The sequence below is a fragment of the Hylobates moloch genome, unplaced genomic scaffold (genome assembly GCF_009828535.3).
Source record: "Hylobates moloch isolate HMO894 unplaced genomic scaffold, HMol_V3 SCAFFOLD_19, whole genome shotgun sequence".
Lineage (NCBI taxonomy): Eukaryota > Metazoa > Chordata > Mammalia > Primates > Hylobatidae > Hylobates > Hylobates moloch.
In genome coordinates, this window is record NW_026652294.1 from 43,649,803 (window position 1) to 43,669,411 (window position 19,609).

The following is a 19,609-nucleotide window of genomic DNA, read 5'->3' on the forward strand; positions in this document are numbered from 1 at the left end:
AAAAAAAAAAAAAAAAAAAAAAATAGGTGACACTGGGGATTTTCCTGAAGCCTTCGTTTTTTTTTGCACACTTTTTATTTTTTAGCATTTTTCACATTTATGACAGTGAGTACACAGTAATGCTGTAATCAAAAAACATATGAAATGTTATTTCTTCCATCATTATGGTCTTGAACTAAAATATCAGGGTGTGAACTGCACCAACCCCCAGTTCATTTGCATGTCTCTGGTGCCTCCCATGGGGTCCTCTTTTGTCAACAGAAATTGGGAATTAGCTTCTTGGAGCATAAAAGATCTGCTAGATACAAAATGACTCCTGCTGCCCAGGAGTTTATTGCCCAGTTTCAGAAGCAACAAGATGAAGGGTTTGTCCTTGTAACGCTAGAGGCAGTCAAAGCGAAAGAGATCTGTAAGAACAGGAAGAGTTAGGAAAGCCTTATGCTGGGACCCAAAAGTACAATGTTGGTAGTGGGGAGTGGGGAAGAAGTTCAAGTTGGGGAAAGGAAATAAGCCAAGGTGCAAAGGTGAATGCAGCAAGACATAGAAGACAGAAGGATAAGGACCAGGCTCTCTGGAATGGTAGATTTGGGCTGGAGAGCCACAGGTCATGACAGGAGGTAAATTAAATTTGTAGCAGTCTTGAAGAACTGGACTGAGAGACGTGGATGGTGGGAAGCATCTTGTATGGAGGCACCAGAAGAAAAGAGGGCTCTCCGAAGATCAGTCCTGAGTAGTATTGACATTCCCTCCATTGAATGTGAAATGCTTTGAAGAGGCAGCTTCCACAGCCAAGCCTGTGGCAACCGATGAGACATCCCTAGACCTCTTCTGTATGGAGAGTTCTAGATCAGTGCCAGACACAGGGTCTGGGGTTAGCAGGTTGATAATAACAAAATAATGGGGCTAAGGGACTTGTCTGTAAATATCTCACTTTCTAGATTTATGAAGTTGAGAGTGAAGGTGCAAACTCTTATAGAATCTTAACTTACAGTTCTCCATGACAGCAATAAGTTGGCTGGATTCTCCTCTGAGTTCTTCCACAGAAATAAGTCAGGGCCCAACCTAAAAAGGAAGTTTGGTGTCAGCTGTATCGAAGTGGATTTAAGGCTCTGTACGTGACCTTTCACACCCTCCAAATGATGAGAAACTGCCTGTGGATGAATTCAACTTTTAAAAATCCCTCTGTTTAATTAAATAACTGTTTCAATGGAATTTTTTTTCTTTCGCAACTGACCTGAACATTTGACTCAGTCGGTCACAGCATTGACTGGTCCAAAATCCTTTAAAAGTCATACTAGTACTACTAATTATAACAACAGATAACATTTACTGCAGGCCTAGCCTGTGCCAGTCACTATGCAGACCAAACGTGCATCCAAGTGCCATAGCTTAGAGTCAGGCAAACAATACAGGCCCTACAGACTGGTTGCTTACAAAATCTCCAAATTGTACATTTTTTCACAAATCCGCGCAAAGCAAGCTTCTCTAACTTTTCCATGTGCCTCTCGATTTGCCTTTATTTGGAAGTGTCTAGGCTTTGGTGCTAATCCCTGTAAAGTGATGATGATTGCATCAAAAAATTATTAGGATGATAGAGCACAGTGTGACACAATCTTTTGTAACCACAAGCCAAAAAACAAAAAAGAGAGAGAGAGAGAGAGACATCAAATTCTAGAACTGATCCTTTTCATTTCAACCCTTTAGCTTCCACTGCAGAGAGGTCCATTCCAACTGCTCAGATGAAGCTGAAAAGAGCCCGACTCGCCGATGATCTCAATGAAAAAATTGCTCTACGACCAGGGCCACTGGAGCTGGTGGAAAAAAACATTCTTCCTGTGGATTCTGCTGTGAAAGAGGCCATAAAAGGTAGTTAGAACAAACGGCATGTCTCTCCTTGGTGCTCTTGAGATCTGAGGGCAGCCCGGAGCTCTGACATACTAGGATCTTTGGGGATGAGGGCCTCTCACCTGACAAGAGCCATACCATGGGTTGTTAGTCCAGTTAATTCTCCATAACCAGGGATCCTGGACATTTGTTGCAATCCCCATTCTTGTACACCCCAAGGCCAAGTCAACACAGGGTAATTTTGCTCTAGTCAGGCAAGTTGAGAACCTGACCAGGTGTAATCCTCAAAACATCTCTCCTATAAGGCGTCCGTTACTTAGGAGTCACAGTCATGGTCCTGTTTAGCCTTCCTTGTTTAAAGAGAGGTAGACTGTATCAGCGGAAAGAGCACTGGCCCCAGACTAGAAAACCCGGACCCTAGGTCCGGTTGCCCAAGTCACTTCACCTTGAGATGGAGGTGACAGTACTCACCCTACCCAGCTCATAGGCTCCTGGGAGCGAAGTTCACGGTAAACAATGCATGTTAAAAACTCTGACAGCTCTCACTTGCTCCACGAAGTCAAAGGACAAATACTCAAAAAGGAGACACAAATATTGATTCTGTTATAAACTGTATAAAATCATTTTGTAGACTTTTTGAACAACTGATACTAGGTGGACCCAAACAGCCTGCCAGTACTGAATTCACTCATAGAGGCTTTTGGTGGAACCCAGGAAAACTATGGTAACAGGGAGAAAGGGGAGCTTAATGCCCCTACAGACACACTTAGCTTTCTCCAGCTGTGCCCGTAATCCGCTCTGAGAACTATTGGTAGATATTAATATGCAGTGTATATTTAAATGTTTTGACACATTGTCAAAAAGTATGTGTAAGAGCATTTTATCCAAAACTAAGTTTATTATAAAACTTGTCATCAAGTTTATTCACATTCTAAAATCTTGCTCTCACCCTGTGATTCAGAGGCCACATGAATTTTGCCTTTGGAACTGGTAAATATGAAAATATCAACTCCAGGAGAGGCAATATACTTGTCTGTCAATGCCTACTTAAATATCCCGCTGTGATTTTCTCTCTCCTCTACTCTCTCCCTCCCCACTAAATATCTGGGGCCTTTGAACTTGGCCTTGAGTATTCAAGAGTGCACTGCCACCATCTTTACTCTGATAAGCTCTTGGGCAAGTAAAAATCTCCATCGGGCATCTCTTATTGTTTCTTAAAACATTCTGTTCTGTGCCTGTAAATTTATTTATTTATTTTTCTTTTGTTGGGTGCATGTAAATTTATGATTTATTTTTACATGCTAGGCAAAAGGTCTCCTTTCAATTTGCATTCTTTGGTTTCTAGTAGGTGATATTTTTCCTTGTGATTACGTATCATTGGCAATACATGGCTTTTTCTCTTCTTTCGTGCTGAGCATGTTCTCGCTTTACTGCTTTGTGTATGCTATTTATATACGGGAAAAATGCTAATCCTCCATGTGTTACAGGTATTTCACATCCTTTTACCAGTTTGTCCTTCACTTTTTATTTTTTTATATAGTCAATTTTACCTATAGCAGCTCCTAATTAATCAATAGTCAAATCTGCTCATCTTTTTCATTATATTTTCTGAATTTATTTTTATTGAAAATATTTCCTAACTTAAAAATATAGAGTTTATTCACCTAGACTGCCTTGTAATATCTATATACTTTTATTTTTACATTTAAATCCTTAGTATGTCTGAAACTATTGAAGTGGTTGGTTTAAGAGAGAGGTCTAATTTTTTTGTTTATCACAATTTTATGATCTATTTTACAATTTGTGTTTATATCTGTCTTCACAAGTTTCTTTACATTTGTCTGATTTTTCTAATGTTTCATGGCTACTCTTGCAAGTATATTTTAAGTGAAAATTAGAATCGATTTTTTGTGTCAACTTCAATTCCATTGCAATTTTGCTTAGGATTGCACTTAATTTATATGTTAATTTATGGTGAATTCATATGTTTAAAATATATAATTTTATAAATTCTTCCACAGTATTTATCTCCACTTATTCAAGTCTTTTTTTATTTCTCTTTGCAAAATTTGTTGTTTTTAAGTTTTAAAGTCATATTGATTATTGCTGATATATGGGAAACCTATTAATTGTGCACATTTATTTTATAACTGGGCAGTGTCAAAGATCTTAATAGTTCCAGTAGTTTCTCAGTTTATCTTAAGTTGTCTAGGTCTAAGGGAATGGAAATTTGTTTTCTGCTTCATTTTTATTTTCTGCCTTGGTTCACTGGCTGGTACTTGAAAGGCAACATCATGATTAGCATATTATAGAATTAATATAATTTCTAAAAATCTATGTAATATATTAATAAAATAAATTACATATAATGTTTATGTATTTTATTTATGAATATAGTGTATATTATTTATGCATTATATACACTTTATATAAATTATATATTATAAAGTATACTATACTATATTAGACAAACCAAATAATATATATCTTATATAAAATATCTATATCATGTAGGTGTTTATCTTATATATAAAACTATATGTATGAATTATATAAAGCACATGTTTATATTATACAATAAATAATATGTTAATATATAATTTAATAATTATTGGTATATTACGTAGCAGAATACTATTATTATTGATACCTTGCCAGTGCCTCAAAAGTAATATTGTATTATATTTATTATATTATATCAGTTTTGCCTTATGTTTTATATCATGTTATAATGTCTTATATTGATGATTACATACATTTTTGTTTTGTTTCTCTCTTAAATGGGGATTTTTCTAGTCACTCACATCTGTATATGATGTAGCCTTTGGTATAGGATATTCTAAGGAAGTATTTCTCTATTCCTGTCCCACTAAGAGTAGTTTGCAATACAGATGTTGAGTTTTTTTAAATGCTTTCAAAGCATATCAAAAGATGATGAAGTGGCTTTTCTTCTTTGACCAAATAATGTGATATTGCTACCTTTCCTATTCTTCCTTGAATTTCTAGGGGAAAACAATCTCTCATAAATTTGGTTCTAGAAATTGCTAGTATTTTATTTGGGATTTTGCATCTATTTCGTTATTAGCTGGGATAATGCTGGCTGGGGAACAAACCACAAAACTTCAACAGCTTAACAAGAAAGGTGTATTTCTTGCTGGGAAAGAGTTCAGAGAGGCTTTTGCTCCATGAAAAGCCTCCTTCAGTCTTGTTGCGCCATCATTCCCCACAGCGAGGGTGGCACTTTTTCTTAAGGGAGCAGATAATAAATGCTTGAGACTGCCCCTGTCACTACTCAACTCTGATGTTGTAGCAGGAAGGTTGCCATGGGCAGTAAGTAAACAAATAGGCATGACTATGTTCCAATAAAACTTTATTTACAAAAACAGGCAGCAGGCACACAGGTCTTAGTTTGCCAACCTCTGCCCTAGAGCTTTGTCATTCTCTGAATGTACCCAGCAAAGGGGGAAGAAAAGATGAGAAGTTTCATCCACTTATTAAAAAAAACTCAACCTGGAACTGAACACATCACTTCCACTCACATTCCACTGTGAGAACAGTACAAATGGCTGAGAAAGGTATTCTCTGGCTGAACAGCCATTTCCAGCACTACCTCTGTATTATGGAAGGGGGATCCTGGTTTTTGATAAGTAGCTAGTCCTGTCTGCCACAATATTCATAAATGATGCTGGTCTATGTTGTTGTTTTATATTTTTCAGATTTAAATGTCAAACCTACACATACTTCACAAAATAGTTTATAATTACCTTTTCATATTTTTTCATGTTCTGGAAGAATTTAAATATGATCACAATGATTGGTTGCTTTAAAACATTGCTTACTAAAATCGTAGGAAACCAAGGAAATTAAGAAACCAGTACCTTTTTCAAGAGTAGTTCTTTGAGTTTTTTGTAATTTTGTCTGTAATTATTTGTCCACTCAAATTTTCTCCTTAATTTGTACAACTTACCTATTACTAAAAATTCTCACTCCCCTCCTGAATTTTAAAGTTATTGGCCTCAAGTAGTAGACAGTATTGGCTCCCAGTTGTTCTAAGTTTCTCTGAAGAATGATGAGCGCCCAGTGGAGGAAGGTAGTTGCGGGGAATTAGGATGTATAAAAAGAGAAGAGGGCTAAAATGTGGCTCCCATGCAGTAGTATTTAAGATAGAAGCAGGGAATCTGTGACTAATACACAAAAGGAATGGCTAGAGAGAAAGGCAGAAGATACTGGGTGACTTAATCCAAGAAAAATCCAAAAGTGGACAGCAGTAATGGGCAATTGAGCACCTGTTACTCATCTACGCATCAGCCTCTTTAGCAATGACCCTTTAAATGTGCCTGAGTTTTTACGGGCAAGGTGAACAGGAATATCATAAAGACAGAGGGAGTTGCTTAGAGACAGCTACAGAGAGTGCATTTAGAGACAGCTATAGAGACAGCTATAGTCCTTCCAATGGCGAAGGTGACCCAGCTCACTATTCTGTGGGTCACTTCTTGTGACCATATCTTCTCCCTTGGTTGTGGTTGCACTGTGTATCATTCTTCCAGCCTCTGTATATTTTCCCTCCCCTGTCCACGTGCCTTTGCAGATGTATTTACATTTTCCAGCTCTATCTGCAGCTGTGTTTCTGAGTTTCTGCCAAGCTCTGAGAGGATCATTTAGTCATTGTCTCCCTCCCTCCAAACTTCATTAAGGACCAACAATTCTCCAACCCTGCAATAGAAACTCTAGAATCTAGCACCTCTCCCAACACAGGGAAGGACATTTTTGACAGAGGACTGTCCCTACCCTGGGATATTCCTTCTTACTCCCAGACATCATCCCTCTTGCAGTCAGCTGGATGAAAGCACCACGTCTCTTCCCCTCTCCTCTTGAGTACCAGTTTCCGATCCCACTCCCAGCCTGCAAGTTGACTTTCTGAATTCATAGAGTCTTACAGTTTCCAGGTGGAGGGAAAAAAACAGGTTCATCACCCTAAAATGACATTCTGTGGGGGAATAGGGGACTTGGTCCTCCTTGGGGCCGTATCTGAGAGCATGCACCTCATTGCCTATATCCCCTTCGTAGAAAACCGCTAATCAGGCCAGAACACTGAATACAGAAAGCATTGTGTTGCATGGAAGCGATGATTCATGAGAACAGAAATTATATCCTGGAGTTTAGCATGGTCTTGCTCAGTTTATGAGTGGTCATTATTACTGAAATATCCGTCTGTGTTGAGACCCCTACAGGCTTACTTTTAGCTTGTTAGTTCTCTCGCTGGTCATCAGAGCATTTTCTTCCGTTAACATGAACATCCCTTAGCTCCCACGAAAGTCGTATATTGTCCAGATGTCTGACTCCTGGCTTGAGTAAAACAGAACCCAAGCTGGCCTTCCCAGCTTTACCAACAGTAGAAGGGCCCAGGTTTTCAGCTCCAAAAGACAAGCATCTTCTCCTAAAGTGTTCTCACCTTTTCATGGGACTGGGCCAGTCTTCCCACCTGAGTCAGGTTTTTTTGTTGTTGTTTTTTTAAGACAGAGTTTCACTCTTGTTGCCCAGGCTGGAGTGCAATGGCGTGATTTCAGCTCACCGCAACCTCCGCCTCCCGGGTTCAAGTGATTCTCCTGCCTCAGCCTCCCAAGTAGCTGGAATTACAGCATCCACCACCACGCCCAGCTAATTTTGTATTTTTAGTAGAGATGGGGTTTCTCCACGTTGGTCAGGCTTGTCTCGAACTCCCCACCTCAGGTGATCCACCCGCCTCAGCCTCCCAGAGTGCTGGTATTACAGGCGTGAGCCACCATGCCCAGCCAGGCTTTTTTAAAAAAAGAACCCATGATTTAGAATATATAGCTCCATTGTCAAAACTAAATTTGTTCTTTTTATCACCATGACCCTTTTATGTAGAAAGCAATAATTCAGCCCCTCCAGGGCTGGTCCAGAAGCCACCCATTTCTATCACTTGCATTTATAACAGATCCTATGCTAGTCACTGCTCACCAGTGTGCCCCACTCTCAGACTTCATAACAAAACCCTCCTATTCACTAAGAATCTAGTCATTCTTCAGAGACGCCAAAAATCTTCACCCTTTCTGATCGTTCATTTTGAAGGCAGCTAGATAATAACCATGACCCTGAGTGAGATGGTAAGGCTGTTTGCTTTTGCATAAAAAAGGAAATTTTGCTTTGGCATAACTTTCTCATGAACAAAATCTATCATTCCATCATGAGAAATAATTTCCAAAGAGTAAACGACCCTTGGGGTAAAGAAACACACTAAGGCATACATGACAAATACTTTGCTGAGGATGGTTCTGGGAAAGAGTTGGGCAAGAGAATCGGGGAGCTGGGAGTGTTGGGGCATGTGGGAGTGGCAGGAGGAAACGGTGAGAGCTGAGAGGGAAAAGAAGTGCCTGGAGTCTGCCTCTGCCGCCCCGTGAAGTAAGCGCTTTGCCTCCGTGGAAGCCATCTCAGGCATCATTGAGAGGTGGGCAGGGCATGTCCAGGTGGGAGCTGAAGTTGGGGAGAGGCCTCTAGAAATCTGAGGGCAGCTTGAGGCTCTGGGAGGGCCTGAGGAGCATCCTATAAAAGAGAAAAGCGAGACAGGATAAAGCACTTTTTTTTTTTTTTTTTTGAGATGGAGTTTTCACTCTTGTCGCCCAGGCTGGAGTGCAATGGCATGATCTCTGCTCACTGCAACCTCCGCCGCCCAGGTTCAAATGGTTCTCCCACCTCAGGCTTCCAAGTAGCTGGGATTACAGGTGTGCGGCACCACACCCAGCTAATTTTTGTATTTTTAGTAGAGATGGGATTTCACCATGTGGGCCAGGCTGGTCTTGAACTCCTGACCTCGTGATCCGCCCGCCTTGCCTGATGTTATTTTTCATCCCTAGAGGATTCACCTCAAGAGCAACGCAGGGCAAGTATTTACACAGGTTAACTGCTTTTCGTGACTTGTGTGGCCCGAGGATCAGGTGTATCAAAAGACATGAAGATCATCCTGGGCAGCACAGTGACACCTCATCTTTACAAAAAAATTTAAAATTAGCCAGGCATAGTGGTGCATGCCTGCAGTCCTAGTTGCTCAGGAGGCTGAGGCAGGAGGATCACTTGAACCCAGGAGTTTGAGGCTGCAGTAAGCTATGATCAAACCACTGCACTCCAGCCTGGGTGACAGAGTGAGACCCTATCTCTCAAAAAAGGGGAAAAAAAAAAAAAGGCCAGGCGTGGTGGCTCATGCCTGCAATCCCAGCACTTTGGGAGGCCGAGGCGGGTGGATCACCTGGGGTCAGAAGTTCGAGACCAACCTGACCAACATGGAGAAACCCCATCTCTACTAAAAATACAAAATTAGCTGGGCATGGTGACAGGCATCTGTAATCCCAGCTACTCGGGAGGCCGAGGCAGGACAGTCGCTTGAACCTGGGAGGTGGAGGTTGCAGTGAGCCAAGATCACGCCAGTGCACTCCAGCTTGGGCGACAAGAGCAAAACTCCATCTCAAAAAAAAAAAAAAAAAAAAAAAAAGACATAAGGCAAATTTCTAAAGTGCCAGGGATCTGAGTAAAAAAAATTATTCATTCAAACATCTACCTATTATGCCATTTCCATAATAAAAGTATCTGATCCCCTTCCAGAGCAGTGAGTTCTGACTTTGGTTAGACAGTCCAATCAGTCTGTAGACTATGACATGCTAAATCTATGCAAATGTCTTTAGGCAACAGCTACACTGAAACAATAGCTACTTTTCTGTGTACGACTTTCTCCGTTGGAACGCAAATTTTGCTTCAGTCTCTTCCAGGTTGTTAGGAGGTAGTCTGTCCATGATTTAAAATAGCTTCTATTGCAGTGGACTGGGCCAGCTCACAGGCTGATAAGGAAGGAGGTGCATTTTCACATTCCACTTCATGGTTTCCTGCCCTTGGTGTGGGTCCTCACAGAAAGGTAACTAGGACTCCAATTATCTTGCTTTAATCTTGGCATTTTAAATGTTTATGCAAAGAAAGTACAACTGACTCATTCATCTGATCACTTCCAAGAGGGAGAGGAAAGGCTCCGAGTCACCAGCCCAAGATCCCCAAGGGGCCAGTGCCCAGAGCCAGCCCTGCGAGCATAGCCAGAGGATGATGTCAGGGCTTCCCAAAGCAGGTCCTTGTCATCACACCCCTGACGCGTCTGCAGGGACAATAGCCAGCACACCGCTCTCCATCAGCTCCCAGCCAGCCTCATGCTGGGGGAGATTGGAGCGGAGGCCCAGGGTCACACCACGGAGCCAGTAGACTTGGTCGTTCCAGAGGCAGTCAGATAAGGTGACCTTTGTCCCTCTCTGCATGGGCTTGGCTTGAACCAGGAAGGAGAGGGAGTGGCATGCCAGCCTTTCCACCCACACTCGTCCTACTCTGAGGAAGGTCCGCCTTTACTTTCCCAGAAGCAACCTCTCAGGACCAACCAGTTTTTCTGGTTCTGGAGTTGTGCTGACCTTTGCAAAGCTGACCAGAGGATAAACTGCCTCCCGGGTGGTCTGTTTATTTTTGTTGATGTTAAACTTGAGACAAACAGATGCTGCTACCAAAAACAATAGCAACAGTAACAGCAAGAAATTCTTCATCACTTACACGCCAGGAACTGGGCCCAGTGCTTTCCGTATGTTGTTACCTTATCCTCGAAACCCTGAGAGCCAGCTATGATGATGATGATTCCCATTTTATCGATGGGGAAACGGAGGCTCAGAGCGGTCAAATAACTTGCCAACCGTCATGCTATCCCTGAACTGGTAGAACCCAAAAGCAAACTCACATGCGCCTGACTCCAGAACCCAGGGCCTTGTGGACCACACCGCACACCATACGTTGTGTTCATGCCAAAGGAAGCCACTGCTGTGTACTTATAGGAGCCCCTCCACTGTTAAGGTTTTTCCCATCAACAGCAACGAGCCAAGTCTATAGCTGTGTGTGGGCTCCCTGCCCTTTCCCTCATCTTCTGCCCTGGCAGTGGCAAATCTAAACCAGTCACTTGTAGCCCTGAAGGAGTGGTGATTGACAGGGGCCCCCATGGTGAGGTCTTGTGGCCTGGACAGCGACCAGTGGTCCTCAGTGCAGCTGTCAGTGTGTTCTAACTTGGCACATCGTGCTTTTTAGATACCGGAGAGGAGTCATATTTGGGCCTTGGCACTCATCCGGGTTGTTTACGCAGGTGTAAACCTGACTCGGGATGTAGTTCCATGCACTCATGGTTTCCTCATTTCATTGACTTAAGCAAGGGAGACTCCTACAAGCGATGTCTCTCCGGGGGTTGGCTCCTAAAATAGCCCTCTCCCTGGCTGAAAGCATTTCTTTGTCATCCTCCCCAACCCAAGCATGCTAATGGCCACTCTATCATTTCTCGCCCACACATCGCATCCTTTCATTGTCAGACGCGCCCCTCTCCCTTTCTGCTGTCCTGTCCATCGCTGACAATCGCTTCAGGCGCCATTCAATCCCACCTCCTCCGGGTGGCTTCCTGGACAACTTCGCATCGCTGTCTCCTCCCTGTAACCACCACTAGCACTCACCAGGCAGTCTGACCCGTGACAGATTCTCTGTGTCCCATCGAGATACAAGGATCTCCTTTGTCATGGTTTTCTGTCTCTTCTCTTAGCCATATCTTATCTGATCACACCTCAGCTTGTCTCTACTCCTCTTAAAATGGGAAGGCTGGAGTTAAACGCAACAACTTAGGAATGCTCCGTCCAGCCCTGGGGAAAGGGGGATTGATTACCTACACCTTTATTCCAGATACTCAACTTCTAGACTTTTCCACATCATTCTAATGCTTCGACCTGAGGTCACCAAATGCCAGGTGTCAGAGTGGAAAGGGCTGATTCACTGGTGGTAACTTCAGGGCTCCAACAATCTTTCCACCCCTTTACTGAGGCGAGTCCAAATTAAATTCATCGGGACTCTCCCTTCCCAGAATCTCCTGCGTTCTTTGTTCCTCAAAAGCAAGATGTCACAGTCATTCCTTCAGATCTCAAAAATTCAGCTATTTTGTGGAATTCTGGAGACACCCTTAGTATAAGACCTGTGTATACAAAGTAGGCCAGGTGCGTGGCTCACGCCTGTAATCCCAGCACATTGGGAGGCTGCGGCAGGTAGACCACGAGGTCAGGAGATCAAAACCATCCTGGCTAACACGGTGAAACGCTGTCTCTACTAAAAATATAAAAAATTAGCCGGATGTGGTGGCACGTGCCTGTAGTCCCAGCTACTCAGGAGGTTGACAGGAGAATCGCTTGAACCCGGGAGGTGGAGTTTGCAGTGAGTCGAGATTGTGCCACTGCACTTCAGTCTGGGCAACAGAGCGGGACTCCATCTCAAAAAAAAAAAAAAAAGGAGCGATGTTGGTCATTTTCTGTGCTACCCCTGCCCTACCTATCCCCCAATCAACCGGGCAGGTTGATGATGTTCCGTAAACCACACAATGGCTTCACCTGCTGACTTCCAGGAAGGATGACTAATTCTGCCACCCCCTCTGCCAGGTGAGTCTGAGATTCCAAAGGCTGGCACTGCGGTCTTAGTTCAGTCCCGAAATAACTGGGTAGACCAGACCTTACAATGTGTTCATTTATTTAAAAGAAATGAGAAGGCTGGGTGCAGTGGCTCACACCTGTAATCCCAGCACTTTGGGAGGCCGAGATGGGTGGATCACCTGAGGTCAGGAGTTGGAGACCAGCCTGGCTAACATGGTGAAACCCTGTCTCCACAAAAATACAAAAATGAGCTGGGCATGGTGGCGCATGCCTGTAGTCCTAGCTACTTGGGAGGCTGAGGCCAGAGAATCACTTAACCTTGGAGGGGGAGGTTTCAGGGAGTCGAGATCATGTCACTGCACTCCAGCCTGGGTGACAGAGCAATACTCCATTTCAAAAAAAGAAAAAAAAAAAAAAAAGAAATGAGAAAATGTGCCCCCTTCCTGAACTATTTTGAAGTCTAACAAAGTTGGCTGTTTTTGCTGTTGCTGGCACTGCTAGGTAAACTACTCAGCCACCTGCTATTTTTATTATTTGTTCTCTCTCTACTTGAAACAATGAAATTAGGGTTTTGGGGGCATAAGAGGAGAAACCACTCTCTCTCCCCTTCTCTTAACATTTCTACCCACATGTTAGAATATGTAGAAGATTTTGCAATTTGGTTAATTTCCTCTAATTTGTACACATCTGGGATGTGATACCCTGTGTGGAGAGAGGAGGAATCTTTGTCACGAGAAGTATCAGATCAGAGAAGGTCCACATGCATTTAGACTGAAGGAAGTGGGCAGGGGAGGTGACATGACAAAGCTCTCAGACTGAGGGTCCTGCTGGGCAGAGAAGACTGGCTGCCCTGAAAGGCTGACAAAGTCACATGCTGGGTCTCTGAGAGTGTGAATGGCACTGGCCCGGGGCACGTGCCGTGTGGATCCCAAGAAAATGCAGTGACTTCTGGAGTGCGGAACACTTAACCCCCTAACCCCTACCCACCCACCCACCTACTGCCTGCCTACCTGGCCCTCAGTAATACACATAATCTTTTTTTTTTTTGAGACACAGTCTTGTTCTGTCACCCGGGCTAGAGTTCAGTGGTGTGATCTCTGCTGACAGCAACCACTGCCTCCCGGGTTCAAGCGATTCTCCTGCCTCAGCCTCCCGAGTAGCTGGGATTACAGGCATGCGCCACCACACCCAGCTAATTTTTGTATTTTTAGTAGAGACGGGGTTTCACCATGTTGGCCAGGCTGGTCTCAAATTTCTGACCTCATGATCCACCTGCCTCAGCCTCCCAAAGTGCTGGGATTACAGGTGTGAGCCACTGTGCCCAGCCACATTAGGCATTTTTCTAAGGTATGAATTTCTATGATGGACATGTATTACTTTTGTATTCGTGGGAAAGCGATAATGACTTTTATAAATAACCCGTGGAGCAGAAATGCTCAGCCCCAAACCTTTCCCAGTTAGTGGGTTGCCCCATGGGCCTGTGACTGGAGTTTCCCCCTGCCCTGTCCTTGCACGGCCTCCTTCCTGATGTGACACTTGGATGCCTGTGAGAGGGCCTGTGACAGATGCCAGCAGTGGTGGTGATGACAAGCCCAAAGCCACATTTGTTCCATTACTTCCAGCTCCTCGTTGCCTTTGCAATCCCTGCAGTGAGAGCTCCTTTCTCTTATCTGCACAAGGCAAGAGTCAAAAGTTCTTGTCAGTGTGATTGCAGAATATCAGGCTGGAAAACTTCCTGATAATACCTAAATTCCTTTAGCAGAGCCGTCCCTGGACTCGGGTCAGGAGAGCTATGTGGCTTCAGCACATTGTGTACTGTTCAGCTGGATAATAAACCAGATGAAATTTGGCAAATAAAAACATAAGGGACATATAAGGATGTCATTCTAGTCCCATCTGGTGTGATAACCCCTCTCCCACACCAATTTGTCTGTTCCCTTAGCAAAACCATGCAGGCGGCTGAGGAAGATTCTCTGCTTGTGTGAGCCATTGAGGAATTCCAAAATAGACACAAAGATATGAGGAATACAAAGAAATGCCAAATAATCAAAAATAAGGATCAAGCTGAGGTTTCTGAGACACATTTATGGCTTTTGTAAACAGTCATGCATTCGTTGAATGGCTCTTTGGGACACACTGGTGACATTAGCTAATTCTGACATTTAGGAATTTAAACTTAGTAGCTGTCCTAGCTTATCCTTATTAACAAAGTTTGCTAAACATTGCATGCTGTGTGCCCTGCTTTATATTTGAAGATGATGCAAATGGCAGGCTGTCATCTCGATTCCATCTCTCATCGTAAAACCCGAGAGACACGGGCACATGCTCCCACCACGTTTTCCTCTGGCCTCATTCTGCACCCAGCATTCCCTGTTCTTTCCTTTACCTTCCCCAGTTTAGTTTCAAAAACATATGGGTTCCCAAAGAAAACAGGAAGAAATGCAAAAACGTGAAAATAAAGTTTAACACATGATGATAGACCTTTGATAGAGCACTCTTTCCGCCACGCCAAACAAACCACTTTTTATAAACCAAATAATTTAAAGTATAGCTTCACTCTTACCTAAACTTAAACTGGAGAGAGAGAGGTGTACTTTTAATAGAAATGACACATCGAAGCATTTCCAAAAATGCCCTTTGATGCTCCTAAGCCACTGACCAAGTTCCTGGATTTCACCCCCTCAGGTAACCAGGTGAGTTTCTCCAAATCCACGGATGCTTTTGCCTTTGAAGAGGACAGCAGCAGCGATGGGCTTTCTCCGGATCAGACTCGAAGTGAAGACCCCCAAAACCCAGCGGGATCCCCGCCAGACGCTAAAGCCTCAGATACCCCTTCGACAGGTTCTCTGGGGACAAACCAGGTAAAGAGAAAAAAAAAGCAAAACAGCATCTCAGTGTATTATTGTTTCAGTCTTAACATCAACACTGTTACAGCTGGTTTTGCTTAGAGAACCCAGAGATGTCCCTGACTGCCACAGCGTTTTGATACCTCTTCTCACTCTATTCAGCGCAGGCCTCTGTGTGGGGTGACAAAAGCTCCAGAAAACACTGCAAGAGAACCTCCAGAACTACACCCTTTAACTCATCCATTAAGCATCTTCTCTGCCAAGCAGATACCTTTTATCTCCATTTTTATGGACAAACTAGCTAAGGCTCGGTGAGATTGGGTGACTCGCCAACAATCTCCCAGCTAGGAAGTGCCAGAGCAGGACTGATTCAAAGTTCACCATCTCTCTGTGCACTGAGGACTCACTACAGGGCTCCAGGTAGTGGAGAGAAGGAAACACTGGCTCTCTCCAAGGCAGGGAGGCCCACGTTGCTTCTACTTTTAGCAGGTTTCTACCTAGCAAGCTGCTGCAAAATTCAGCCCCAACCCAACCATAACATTCACCTCTTTCTGGACAAATCTATAAACTCTTGAGCATGAGGAACATGTATTGAGAATACTCTTAAAGCACATTTATAAAGAATAATCATGATTATGGGCTAGGCACGGTGGCTCACACCTGTAATCCCAGCACTTTGGGAGGCCGAGGCGGGGGGATCACCTGAGTTCAGGACTGCGAGACCAGCCTGGCCAACATGGTGAAACCCCGTCTCTACTAAAAATACAAAAATTAACTGGGCATGGTGGTGCCCGCCTGTAATCCCAGCTACTCGGGAGGCTGAGGCAGGAGAATCACTTGAAACCGGAAGGCAGAGGTTGCAGCGAGCTGAGATCATGCCACTGCACTCCAGCCTGGGCAACAAGAGTGAAACTCCGTCTCAAAGGGAAAAAAAAAAAAAAGAATAATGATGATTATGAACAACAGCTCCTGCTACATAGTAAGTGCTCACTCTGGGCCAGGGGCAGTGCCAAGTGCATCACAAAAGTTTCCTCATTTGAAATCAGAGACCCCTCCAAGTGGATATCATCGAGGTTGATTCTGACAGAGGAGGAACTAAAGCTTTGTGAGGCCGAGCAACTGGGTGGGCTCTAGAAATATGGCAGAGTGTCAGCCACGCCAGGGAAATCCAGCCAGAGGGTATTCATGGAGCCCTTAAGAGAGATGCACGCAGGCATCCACGTATGAGGGGAAGGAGATGGGGAAGTGTGAAAGCCAGATGTAAGCTCTTCCAACTCTGCCTCTCCCCGGAGAGCCCTTCAGACCCTCAGCCCCTTCCCTTTAGGAAGCATTTACCACTCCTGGCCTCACAGAAATTGTGCAATGAAGTGAAATTAGATACATTTGAAAGCTGGGTTATTTTTTTCCCACTGAAAAGTACCATACAGATACTAGGGACAGTTAAAATAATTATCATTCCATGCCTCGTTTCCCAAAACCATGCCAGTTACTGATCACTGTCATGCCTATCTTCACCCCATCAGAGCAAACCTAAAGCTGCCAAAGAGAAAAAGTGAAATGGGAGGAAAAAGGGAGGCATGGAAAGCTGAGCTGAGATGCTCGTGTGTTTATTGTGCAAGAGGGTATAATCAAAGCATTTTTCTTTCCCCTGCATGTCACAGCTGGTCTTTGCAGCCAAATTTCTTTGATAACATCAAACGGTATATCAGATCATTTGTACACATTATTCTGACAGTAAATTCCTCAGCTTCTGATTTAGGAATGGTTTGAGGAAAAGGCAAGTTCTTTTCTGCTTCACCTTAGGAGAGGGGAAGAAGAGAACAAGCACCGAAAATCATCGTATGTCATTTCTCCTGGCAATCATGTTCGACAGACGAGGACACTGAGGCTCCAAGAGAAAAGAATCCTTCGGGCCTTTCACAGGTGCCAGGCAGGGCTCAGGGAAGAACTGCAAAGCTCATTCCTAACCCCCCATGGAGAGATCATGGGCAGCCCTGGCTCCTTGTTGTCAGAGTTGAAACAGACGAACGTAGGAGAGAAAGAGAAAATAATTTTTCCCTTTACAGACTCTGCCTCTGATAAAGGTTTCTTATGACTTTGTACACATGCACGCGCACGCACACACAAACACAAACACACACACAGACTCACATGTATACACACAAAACCACATGTACATATACATGCCTGTGTGCACACATGTGCACATATATACACACATGTATACACCTAACATGCACACACATATATACATGCATGCACATAAGCACGCATGCACATACACACATACATGCACATATACACACTCAGACACACACTTGGAGATATACACACACACACACACTTTCCCTTTTTCTGCTAACATCCTTTTTATCTACCTTGTTCGTTGTCCTACTTTCCCCCCAAATTCCTACACCCACTCTTCCCTGCTGCTTTCTTTTTCAATTGCATTATCAAGACAGGTGGACCTTGTCACAGACAGGTGGAACGCTCACACAGCAAGACCAGATGTCCCAGTTTGCCTAGAACAGACGAGTTTTATACCTGTCTTTTGGAATCGTTACTTAGAATGATTCCCTTTCTCTCTCAAAAGTGTTTTCAGCTGGATGACTATGTATATACACATATACATATATATATATACACACATATATACACACATATATGTATGTGACTCCTGCCCCTGGGAGGGTAGGCTGATATTTACTTGGGTAAGAAGCTAGGATGAAAGCAGCAGAAGTATATATGCGGACTCTAACATTTCTGTGTCACACAACTTATTCCTGTATCTTCCTAATATCGGTAACATTTGGATTTCAGGATCTTGCTTCTGGCTCAGAAAATGACAGAAATGACTCAGCCTCACAGCCCAGCCACCAGTCAGATGCGGGGAAGCAGGGGCTTGGCCCCCCCAGCACCCCCATAGCCGTGCATGCTGCTGTAAAGGTACGGACACGTCAGCCTCCAAACCCTGCCAGAGCGCTCGGCTCACAGAGCCACCTTGGAGCAGAACTTTCTGAGTTAGGCCTGACAACACGAGGAGAGTTACACGGAGGACCCATGCAGAGGTTCAGCTCACTAGGAGGGTCACAAAACAGGAGATGAGAAATGGGTCACCAGTGTATATGGACCAAGATTTCATTATCCATGCGGCACAGCAGAGGTCACCTCTGCCACGGAGAAGGCTGAGGGCTTGCATTTCTTTGGGATCACAGCCCAGCCAGCACGTTCTCCACTTAAAAGATTTCATAAGCTCACCCTTGAGGTAGACACAGCTGACTGTAAGGCAGGATTTGCAAGTTTCATAAAATAGGTGTAGAGCAGTTGAATTTTATGCAAGGGAAGTAGCCTTGAAAAGCTTGCATAACGTAAAACTTACATCATTCAAGCCAGTCTCCCAGTGGAAATAAACACGGGGTTTCATTCATAGTAGGCAGGTAGCTAGAATCATTATAGCAAATGTTTAGTTTTCTCAGCATTATATCTTGTTGTTAATTTTTATTTTTATTTCAATAGTTTTGGGGGTGCAGGTGGTTTTGGTTACACAGAGAAGTTCTTTAGTGGTGATTTCTTTTTTCTTTCTTTCTTTCTTTTTTATTCCTTTTTTTTTTTTTGAGACAGAGTCTCTCTGTGTTGCCCAGGCTGGAATGCAGTGGCGCGATCTCAGCTCACTGCAACCTCCGCCTCCCAGGTTCAAGTGATTCTCCTGACTCAGCCTCCCTAGTATCTAGGACTATAGGCGCCCGCCACCACACCCGGCTAATTTTTTGGTATTTTTAGTAGAGATGGGGTTTGACTGGGTTATCCAGGATGGTCTTCATCTCCTGACCTCATGATCTGCCCACCTCGGCCTCCCAAAGTGCTGAGATTACAGGCATGAGCCACTGCACCTGGCCCTTTAGTGGTGATTTCTGAGATTGTAGTGCACCCGTCACCTGAGCAGGATACACTTTACACAATATGTAATCTTTTATCCCTCACCCCACTCCCAATCTTCCCCCAATCCCCAAATTCCATTACATAATTCTTACATTTCTGCATCCTCATAGCTTAGCTCCCACTTACAAGTGAGAACACATGACACTTGCTTTTCCATTCCTGAGTTACTTCACTTAGAATAATGGCCTGCAGCTTCATCCAAGTGGCTGCAAAAGACATTATTTCGTTCCTTTTTATGGCTGAGTAGCATTCCATGTTGTATACGTACCACATTTTCTTTATCCACTTGTTGGTTGATGGGCACTTAGGTTGGGTCCATATCTTTGCACTTGCGAATTGTGCTTCTATAAACACAAGCGTCGCATCTCACAATACACAGGCCGCTCTCTAGTCAGTTAACTGCCTGCTAATTATGTGGCCTTCTTTATAATGTTTTATCCCAAATAACCTCTTTTTGTGTTCCTTTTTTTTTTTTTTTCTTTTGAGACGGCG

General features: G+C 43.7%; 1 protein-coding gene across 2 annotated transcripts in view; it reads left to right on the forward strand.

Annotated features, from left to right (window-relative positions):
• The window catches only part of MYOCD (myocardin), a 102,587-nt gene that overhangs the window by 54,952 nt on the left and 28,026 nt on the right, over positions 1-19,609 (forward strand). For both annotated transcript variants that reach the window (XM_032139101.1, XM_032139102.1), the window contains exons 5-7: positions 1,705-1,866; positions 15,018-15,193; positions 17,999-18,124. In XM_032139101.1, coding sequence (XP_031994992.1) covers positions 1,705-1,866; positions 15,018-15,193; positions 17,999-18,124 — 464 coding nt within the window. The remainder of the gene's footprint in view (positions 1-1,704; positions 1,867-15,017; positions 15,194-17,998; positions 18,125-19,609) is intronic.